Below are 9,810 nucleotides of genomic sequence, written 5' to 3'. Positions count from 1 at the left end.
AAAGCCTGTGGCGGCATCGAGCTTTCTTCTTTCTTGCAACCAAAATTCGAGTGGTTACAAATTCAGAGAGAAACCCAAGAAATAAACCAGCCATGGTAATTGCAGTCGATGTGGATTCGTAGTGCAAGGTCAAACAGTCGTTGGCAAACATCAATTGAGCATGTGTGGTCAAATGGACAAGAGCAGTAGAGAGAATGACTCCAGTACCAAACTGTTTGAAGAACATCACAATAGTTCCATCCAAGGTTGTGTTCATAACTTTCTTGAGGATCAAAGGCAAGAAAACTCCAATAGCACTAGTTGCCAAAACAGCAAAAAGGGTTCCAATTCTTACTGGTACATTGTAATCTCTGTCAACTCTTGCACAAGATTTTGCTTCTCCTCCACTTTCAGGTTGACCTTTTTTGATACAATGTTCCACTCCAGCGTGAAAATGACAGTCCATTTCACCATCGTCGTCCAGTCCACTTGCAGCCTCAACAGTTTCCTCAACCACAAATTTCACTTCTTCTCCATCGGCATTAAGACAGTAGGTCTCAGTAGCATGAGCATGGCACCCGGTATAGCTAACAGGTGCACTTTTTGTATTCGTTGGAACTGGAGACATGTAGCCCTCATTACCTTTTCCATCGAGACAGAATTGAGTTGCACCGTGGAGATGGCAGCCGGTGACAGCAGTAGTCTGGGCAGACATGCTGGTGATCGAGGCAGAAGATTTTTCGGCGGTAGTCTCTACCATAAACCTAACTTCATCGTCACCATTCATACAGTAAGTTTCTGACCCATGGTTATGGCAGCTAGTGTAGCTAGAAGGCTTCAGGTTCCCAGTGGGTGCTGGCGAAATTGACGCCTCAACACCATCTGTATTTACACAGTAGTAAACTGAACCATGAGCATGACAGTCGGTGATGGAATCGCACAAAGTAACTGAAGCGAAGGCAGCAAGCAAGAATGTCTTCTTCCACATCATTATCTTAACACTTCATTCTTGACAATCTTATATACGAGTGCCAAGAATTTGTATAACCATCAATGTCTATGAGTTTCGGTAAGGCCGAAGGAGTTCGTAAGTGTCTGCATATCCAAGCTGCAAGACCTTGAGCCCAGGGCACACTTCTGGTCAGTTTTGTCTGCTTTGGTCAATTAAATTAACCTTCTTTAAGAATTAATCATGTGCGTCGAGTTTGACAGGTTTTGGTCTTGGTTTTCTGGGCAAATTTGCGGCAATCGAAAATTTTCAATTTTGCATCGTATTCAACAAGCTTAGCGACAGGTTCCATTGCCCAATGTGGTTCTTTAATGGTTTTCTGTTTGCCTCCTTTGGTAGCGACATGCTGCCAAGAACAAATATGCTCCTCTGGCACACTTTAGTGGTTATATGAAAACTCTTGGCACTAATTTAAAATGGCTGCGAAAAAGTTCACGGCTGCGAAAAAGTTCATAGGATGCTCAAGGTTCTCGTTCTTCTTGCTACTGCCATCACCGCCGAAGCTGCTTCCATCACCGGGTGTCATTTCCACGGCGCTACTCAATTCTGTATCGATGGAGAAGGTAATGAAGGCTATGTGACCCCGGCTCCAGCTTCTACAGCCGCTCCGAAGAGCTATACTGGCTGTCATAACCATGGATCCGAGACGTTCTGTTTCGCTGAAGGAGACGCCGAAGTCCAATTTGTGGCAGAGGGTGACTCAAAGGCGACAGGCACTAGCGACAGCCATGACCACGACGACGAGGACGACCACCACCACCACCACGAAAGTTCTTCTGACAGTTCCTCTCAAGACAATTCCTCCAACCAGAGCATCGGTACTCCTCTGTCGCTGGACTCATCAGTAGCCCACGTCACCTCTGCCGCGGCACAAACCGCCGCCGTGACTGGATGCCATTTCCATGGTTCGTCGCTATTCTGTAAAGATGGAAGTGGAAATGAAGGCTACATTTCCCCAGCCCCAACAACCACGCCTTCAAGCTACACTGGCTGCCATAACCATGGTTCTGCCACCTTCTGTTTGGACTCCTCTAGCGGCGAAGTTCAGTTTTTAGTCGAGGACGACGACCATGATGAGCACTCTGGCCACGGCTCTTCTAATCTGACATCTTCTTCTACGACAAGTAGTTCAGCTAATTCCACGGTGTCGTCAGCTACTGAGAATTTTGGAAGAAAGCTCGAGCTCTCTGCGTTGGCCGTCATGCTTTCGCTCGTGGGAATGCTTTAGTGGGTAAGTTGACTGATACGTGAAGCTGATAATTTCAATGAAAGTTACTAGTTAACTGGTCAACCTAAACAGTATATAACAAATTTATGTCTTGCAACTCAACGTAGAACAATCCGGATTCTTGGTTCGTTACCTTTTACCGCTTACAATTGTACATTATTATGACCATCTTCTATCAGTTGGCGCGAATCAGTCAAAGTGCGAAATAATTCGCAGCCTCTCTTTCGCGCGGCTGCTCGCTGCGACTGCTCGCTACTTCTCTGCGTAATTCTCCGCGAAAATCAATTTCGATCAATCTTTATTCGCACCCGATTGTCTTAACTCTTCTCTCATGTCCCGTGATTCGGCTTACTCGTACGCACATTTGAACAGCCTGAGCCATGTTTTGCATATGGAACTATGGAAAGAAGCTCCTATTCCCTACGACGATATCGATACGCTGTCGTTGATGGAAGCCACTGCAAATGTGCTTCCCCACCTCCTACTCGATGAAGATGACGAAGATGGTCTTGCTATGAACTTGTCGGTTACAGGGTCCAAAATGACGAAAAATCGAAGACAATTGCACCAGAACCGCTGGATGGACTTGAGTCTTCGTGATCGATACTTGAATTCAGATTCCGATTTGCAAAAGACCCACGATACCACAATTCTTACTCCCATGTTTACCGAGCAAAATGCCGAAATAGAGGACTCAGGGGCTCTCTTGGCCGACTTCTTGGCTAACGGTCGTACCCATTTGCGTCAGGAAGTAATTGGCTCGCCAGACGAGTTTAACGATTCTACAGCTGGAGCTGACATTTCCGCCAACATTAGCACTGACATCTTATCGCACCAAAACAACACATTTTCGTTCAAAATACGGTCCAATTCGGGCTCGGGTCCAGCACAGACTCCGCGGGTGCGTTCTCGCCATCCTTCGGCCGACACAAAAGGGTTTCAGACCCCCATTGCTCGGTCAATGAGGTGATAAAGAAAAGAATACAAATCGAAGACCAACTTCCACGTCTAAAGAAACCTAGCATTAATGATAATGAATGATGATGTTCATGATATTATACAGTATTATACACTATTGTACACTTGTACACTTGTACACTATTGTGCACTTGCACTATAGTACTAAACAAAGTACCTTTGTTTCTCTATTTGGCTCCGCAACTCTTGAAGTCGCTCTTGCCTCTGGGTTGATTTCTCAAACCGTCTCTTGATTCTGACCGACGCCAACACAAACTTGGCTACTATAGCAAACGTGAGTTTCTGTGGCTCTGCACTTCGTTTGGGGAATCCGGTAACGCTGTTGAGTTTGACAAGCTGGTCTTTGATTTGCTTGTCGGAATTGTTGACCGCCTTGCTGACGAAGGAGTTCACAAGACTGAGATCGTTGGCTCGGAGATTCATATCGTACAATTTTGCCCGGTAAAATTGGAGCTCGTTCTGGAGGAGGTCGAATTGGTTCTTGGTTTTGCGAGAAGTATCTAGCTGAGTGACATTGAGACGCTCACTTAAATCATCGATCTTACGTTGCAAACTTCTATTGTTTTGCTTGTACTTGCTGATCTCCTCAACAGACTTCGCCAAACGCTGGTCAACAGTTTCCTCGCGCTCGAGTTCTCGATCTTTGAGTTCTCTGAGCTTGCTCGCAAGCTTCTCACAGTGTCGAGTTACTCTATCAACCTCTTCAGAAAGTCTCTTCGTCTTGTCCTTCAACTGACTATTTTCAGTCTTGAGTAACTTTTCACTACTCTCAAGTGCCGCATTCAAGTCTTGTAACTCTTTGCTCTGTGTGGCATTGCTATTCAGTTTAGCTTCTGCTTGCCTGGAGGATTCCTGGAGTTCGTCAATCCTACTATTCGCTTCTGCTAGCTTGAATGAAAGCTCGTGCTTTGTTTTTTGTGCTTCATCAACTTGCTCCTCTAGCAAAGCAACCATAGAGTTGGACACAAGGTTCTCATTTCCTGTGTGCTTTCCGAAAGATTGCATTAAATCGTCAACTTTACTCTTGTAATATGCAATTTGAGAGTCCAATTCCTTCTGTAAATTCTCATTCTGATGGCGCAACAATCTTATTTGTGATTCGTTTGACGCTTTCTCTTTCAAGAATTGCGTTCTCTCTTCATCTTCCACAAACATGTCCAACTTTTTGTGTCTGTTGGAATCTCTTATATGGCTCTCAAGTGTTTCAATAGCTTTTTCTTTGTCACTGAGATCAAGGGTCAACCTTCTGCATTTCGCTTCGAGTTCAGACGCTTGAAGGGATTTCTCCTCGAGCCTATTTTGCAACTGGTTACGTTCCGATGTAAGGCGACGTATTTCGAACGTTTCATGCTCACGGTTGGATTCCATGCTCTTCAGAGTTCTTTCTTGGTTCAACTCAAATCTCACGCGTGAAAGTTCATACTTGAGTGTATCGATTTCGTCCAACAATTCGATTTTCTCCTCTTCAAGACGGCGAGCGCTATACTTATCCAACTGATCAATAGCACTTGTTCCCGCCGTTGGAGTCGCTTGAGACTTCAACCTGTCTATGCTGGCTTCCAATTCATTGATTTGACTTTCAGATGCTTCTAATTTCTTTTTCAAGTATTGGTTACTATCTTCCAAATCAGCGACCGTGAACTTGGTTTTATTGAGCTGGCTCTTGAGAGTATCGCCTTCCTGCTCAGTGTCACGAAGCACTTTCTCTAGCTGTTCATATTCACCTTCAAAAAAGTCGAGCTTGTCTTTCAATTCTTTAATTTCATCGTATGCATCATTAAGGCGCTCATCGTTGGTTGAATAATTGCTAGTGGCCAGATACACCTGATCTTTGACTTTCTCGAGTTCCAACTGTAAATCTTTATTTCTTGCAGCTAAATCCCTTTCTCGTTCTTTCATTGACTCGTATTGGTGATGGAAGGCTTTTGTGTCGTTGCTTTTGTTGTCTCTTTCATTGATTAGCGAATTGATTTGTTTTTTAAGAGAATACTCCTGTTTCTCCTTGTCCTGAAGATCCTCATTGAGAGTCTCTAGTCTGTTTTGGAGTCGGATTATCGCCTGCTTGTCTCCCTCACGCTCTAACTGGAGGCTTTTAAGCTCATTATTCTTTGCTGAAAGTGAACTCTGAAGTGAACTCGTTTCATGCTCAAGCCTTCTAATTTGCGATTTGAGTGAATTCATCTCTTCCAGTATGGTCTCGGACTTGTTGTTAGCAGTGGAATACTCACTACGAGCAAGGCGAAGTTCTGTTTGTGTCGCCTCGAGCTCGGATCGAATGCTCTGGTAAGCTTTCTGTGCCTGTTCGACCTCGTGCCATGCCTTCTCCATGTCTTGCTTTGAGTATTTGTCTGCCTCCTCGGCTCGCAACTTTGCAGAGAGGTTCTCGAATCTCTCTTTCCACAAAATGGCCTCGTTGTCTACTTCTTGTATTCTCTTCCTCATGTTGTCCAAGTTTCTGCTTGGGCTGTCGTCGTTCTGTGATTGTATTAATTGGTCTTGTAGTGTCTGTAATTGGCGCCTGAGGCTCTGGTTCTCGTTCTGGATATACTCCAACTTGCCATACAAGTCGTCTGATGGAGATCTCAGGGAGTTGCGGTTTGCGATTGCGACCTGTGCTCTGAGGGTCTGTAGTTCGTTGTTGTTTTTGTCTATGACATCCTTGAGTTTGCGAATTGTGTCGTCTCTCTCCGCAATCATGAAGCTGTAATTGGGCCCAGGCAGAGCTGAAACAAGTGTATTTTCTTTGTCCTCGTGTATCTTTGCCATTTCTGCGCGGAGAACATCGATCTCGTGTACTTTCTCCATCAACTGCTGCTTCAAGTCGACGTTTTCAGTGAGAAGTTTACGCTGGTCTTCCGGCGACAGGTCGAAAAATCTGGTGAATGTCGCTAATTTGATCTTAAGATTGTAATTTTCGGTCTCAAGGCGTTTGTTTTCTTGTTGTTGGTCACGAATTGTTGCCCCATTACTGAGAATGTTATTTTGAGGCTTGAGAACATCGACTGTTGGCGCTCTTTTCTCGCGTAGGGGTACCAAGGGCGTATTTATGTTGCTTGACCCGAGTACGCTGGTCGTCTCAAACGACTCTAGAAAGGATTGGTCAACTTTTAACGGGTTTTTAATGTTGTTTGAAGGTTCGTTTGTGCGTCTGAGCGAAGCGCGAGTGGTCATATTTTGGTTTATATTATCTTCTGGTTCCTGGTTTGTTCTCCGCGATGCTCCTATGGGGGTAAACTCGTAGGAACGAGGTCCCCTTTGGGGTGTTCCTATGAGATTTTTCGTAGTAAACATAGGGCTACTTGAGATTGTTTGTTTGTGACGCGATCGCGGTTGATTTGAGTGTTAGGTGCAGGCAGAAGAAAAATGGGGGAATGCATACAGAAATCAGAAAACGAATTTACGGTAACCAAGACAAACTAATTTAGGGTAAAATGAATTTAGGGTAAAACTAATTTAACTCAAAGGGTATACAACTCATTTTGTTATGGAATTGCTAGTGTTGAATATGGTAGACTATTCCTACAGTATCATCTAGAATAAGTTAGCTAAATAGTGATATAGTCTATTGTTTTGAGTAGGATGCTGTGACTTCTACGAAAGTTTCCAATTCTTTCAATGCATTTCCACTCGTGATTGCTGCCTTCGCAAGCTCCACTCCAACGGGCCATGAGTCCGTGAGACCAGCCACGACTGCCAAGGCGGCACTGTTCATCAAAATATAGTCAACTATAGGGTGGTTTTGAGAAGGCTTGATTTTGAACTCGGGGTCATCTTGACGGAGAATATGGTAGAGAATCTGTGCATTTTCCTCGGGGGTTCCAGAGCGAACGTGGTCGAGCTTGTGTTCGGGTAAGTTAAAGTCGTAGGGTGTAACTGTACCTTTTGTAATTGTTCCATCGGATTCGACCATCCAGTACTTTGTGGGACCCATTGGTGAAATCTCGTCCAAGCCCACTTCTCCGAAAACTACCATAGTTCTTACGTGGGCACTATTCGTTTCAGCCAATTTAGCGGCTGCCTGAGCGTACGATTCACCCAATTTTTCACTGTAGACTCCCAAAATACGAGCTTGGATCGGTATTGGGTTGATGAGTGGTCCCAAAATATTGAAGATTGTGGGGATTCCTAGCTGTCCCCGTATGCTGGCCACCTTGCCCATTCCTGGGTGGAAAGAGGGCGCAAACAAGAAACAGAATTGGCAATTTTTCACGATTTCAGGTGTGGTTTTGGCGTTGACAACAGATAAGTCAACACCAAGATGTTTCAAAAGATCACCCGCACCAGACGTCGATGTCGACGCTTTGCCTCCATGTTTACATACCGGTAAGCCCATGCCAGCTGCCACAATTCCCGAAGATGTCGAGACATTGAAGGTGTTTTGTCCGTCACCACCGGTTCCCACTACGTCGATGTAACCCTTTGAATCGACCAATTGAGGGTCTATAATGTCGGAAAACTCTAGAATAGTACTCACGGCTGCCGCCAAGTAGTCTGGGTGGTGGTCAAGACCCCTTATTCTCAATCCCGTCAAGAAAGCGGCTATCTGAACATCGGAAGGGACCCCTCGAAACACCAATCTTAATACGGTTTGAAGGTCTTTCCGGGGTCAAATTCGGAATGCTCCAACATCAAAGACTTGATGTACGGCGTCAATATGTTCTTGCTTTTGTCCATGGTGGTTTGGGGGGAGGGTGTTTTTTGCAGTTTGATTTCTTGAATTGAAAAATTGAGATTCTCACGATGACTCAACTGGATCCGGGGTAGCGAGCCAAACTAAAAAAAAAATCTATATTGGTGCTCTCTACTCTACTATTACATTCACCTCCACTGTGTAGTTGCTCTATTGTACTGTCACATTCACCTCCACCTCCTTATCAGCATCCAAATATGAATCACACATACACCACAAGGTAAGATTGTGAGCTCCAGCATTTGGGACGGTGAACTCTAGATCGAAACTTTGGTCCTGTTTGCTGACAGTGGCTCTTTTTATGGCATAAAGCTGCTTTGACGCCGAATCTCCGAGCACAATCCACCAACCCTCGTTTTTGGGCCATGGGTACCGCTCGCTGACCACCAGGAGATCATCAACGTCTTCATCTCTGGAAATTAAATTACCTTGATCTGAGCGGGTTCGTCTGCACGCACTGGTTGTGACAAGTCCAACTCATAGCTGACATCGATGTTAGGATAGCTGTTGACAAACTCGGCCACTTTGTTGAGCGCTGGGCCTTCGAGCTGAAGAATCTCGTCTCGCTCATCATCTTCAAGAGCCATGATATCGAAAACCATTTCCACGTTTTTGGCAGTACACCGGGCAATTATCTCGTCTGTGAACCCTGGAACTTGCTTCAAAACGTTATCGTTGCTCCATAATCCCTGCACTATCATCTGGGACATGTCCATAGCCTGGAGAGCATTCAAGTAACCTTTCACTGGACAAATGGTCTACGCAAGCATGCAACACATCTAGCACTTTCTGAAGCACAATCTTTCTGGTCCAGTGCCAAGTCAGCAGGCAAAGAAAACCGAGAAAAATGTGCTTGAAGAAGAACAAATGCCTTGAAATATGGCGAGTCGTAATCAACACTGTTTGTCTTGATTGGAACTTTGTGGTAAATTCTTGAAAGAACAACTTCTTCGTCTTCACGAATAGGTAGCGATTCGAATTCTGATGCCGAGGTGATCACCTCGAGTATACCACGCATTCTGGGCCTTGTTATCTAGACGGCTGAATTCCTTCATTGTGAGGTACGAGACATTGTGGTAGGCAGCGATCATGGCACCATTCAAAGGAGAAATCACCTCTTCCTCTTCTTCCTCGTCCTCGTCTTCCAACTCAATCATCTGTGCTTGTGCCAAGTCATTGAGTGTGTTTTCAATCAACTCAGATAAATACTCAGAAATACCAAGGTGAGAAGTATCCTTGACATCGTAGAAACTTGGATTGAGCTGAATTCTCCGGTAGAAATAAGTGAATGTCAACCAGTCAATACATTCCTGCTTGGCTCTCAACGACCGGCTACTGATCTCGTGCAGTAGAACATCGTGCAATGAAGAACCAACATGACTTTCAACAGGAAGTGCTTCGTTCAAAAAGTAGTTGTAATACTCAAGCTTCGCTGGTGTGGTCATTGGATCAGCACACTTTTCCATTATCAGAACAAGCATCCCTTACCATCTCCCATCATCATGTCCACTAGCGTATAGTCCCACATACCCATGGGTTTCACGACCATTCCGTACTCCTGAGTGCCCATAACCAAGAATGTTGCTGGCAGAAGGACTATATTTCGCAGTGGACTTGGTAGCAAAAAGAAACCCTTCAAGTAATCACTCTCAAACATTCGCTCAACAATAAGTTTATCCAATGGTACCATATCGTCGTGGTAAATACCTATACCTCTTTCCAAAAGTTTCACTAACATTTTATCTGAAACTTTTTTGAAATAGGGAATCATATCGTCTGATTCCACCTTGAGAAGGTTGATTTCATCAGACACAATTTTGTTCATATATTCCACAGCCGCAATCATACCAGTCCTTTTCGTTCGAAGTGGAAACACTATTGAAGTTTCCTTTTCCTTTTATTCAATTGCTAGTGGAACTTGAAGAA

General features: G+C 44.6%; 6 protein-coding genes across 6 annotated transcripts; 2 read left to right on the top strand and 4 right to left on the bottom strand. All coding sequences in view use genetic code 12, as the record gives it.

The window, feature by feature from the left end:
• Position 1: 1 nt before the first annotated feature.
• On the bottom strand, positions 2 to 970 carry PGUG_04342 (uncharacterized protein; the record flags this gene model as incomplete). Its single annotated transcript, XM_001483563.1, has 1 exon — positions 2 to 970. A coding segment is annotated over one exon (969 nt), but the record flags the coding sequence as incomplete, so codon positions are not given.
• Positions 971 to 1,445: 475 nt separating this feature from the next.
• Positions 1,446 to 2,216, top strand: PGUG_04341 (uncharacterized protein; the record flags this gene model as incomplete). Its single annotated transcript, XM_001483562.1, has 1 exon — positions 1,446 to 2,216. The coding sequence occupies one exon, from the start codon at positions 1,446 to 1,448 to the stop codon at positions 2,214 to 2,216; it is 771 nt and encodes a 256-aa protein (XP_001483612.2).
• A 331-nt stretch (positions 2,217 to 2,547) lies between these two features.
• Positions 2,548 to 3,186, top strand: CTA6 (Cta6p; the record flags this gene model as incomplete). The annotated part of the gene is made up of 1 exon (XM_001483561.1): positions 2,548 to 3,186. One exon carries the CDS (start codon positions 2,548 to 2,550, stop codon positions 3,184 to 3,186), a length of 639 nt encoding a protein of 212 aa, XP_001483611.2.
• A 152-nt stretch (positions 3,187 to 3,338) lies between these two features.
• On the bottom strand, positions 3,339 to 6,485 carry PGUG_04339 (uncharacterized protein; the record flags this gene model as incomplete). Its single annotated transcript, XM_001483560.1, has 1 exon — positions 3,339 to 6,485. One exon carries the CDS (start codon positions 6,483 to 6,485, stop codon positions 3,339 to 3,341), a length of 3,147 nt encoding a protein of 1,048 aa, XP_001483610.2.
• Positions 6,486 to 6,756: 271 nt separating this feature from the next.
• On the bottom strand, positions 6,757 to 7,527 carry TRP4 (anthranilate phosphoribosyltransferase; the record flags this gene model as incomplete). Its single annotated transcript, XM_001483559.1, has 1 exon — positions 6,757 to 7,527. One exon carries the CDS (start codon positions 7,525 to 7,527, stop codon positions 6,757 to 6,759), a length of 771 nt encoding a protein of 256 aa, XP_001483609.1.
• A 1,313-nt stretch (positions 7,528 to 8,840) lies between these two features.
• Positions 8,841 to 9,365, bottom strand: PGUG_04337 (uncharacterized protein; the record flags this gene model as incomplete). Its single annotated transcript, XM_001483558.1, has 1 exon — positions 8,841 to 9,365. The coding sequence occupies one exon, from the start codon at positions 9,363 to 9,365 to the stop codon at positions 8,841 to 8,843; it is 525 nt and encodes a 174-aa protein (XP_001483608.2).
• Positions 9,366 to 9,810: the final 445 nt, after the last annotated feature.

Source organism: Meyerozyma guilliermondii, genomic scaffold (assembly GCF_000149425.1).
Source record: "Meyerozyma guilliermondii ATCC 6260 scaffold_5 genomic scaffold, whole genome shotgun sequence".
Classification (NCBI taxonomy): domain Eukaryota; kingdom Fungi; phylum Ascomycota; class Pichiomycetes; order Serinales; family Debaryomycetaceae; genus Meyerozyma; species Meyerozyma guilliermondii.
Note: the sequence above shows the minus strand (reverse complement) of the source record. Positions and strands in the feature narration are given on the sequence as shown.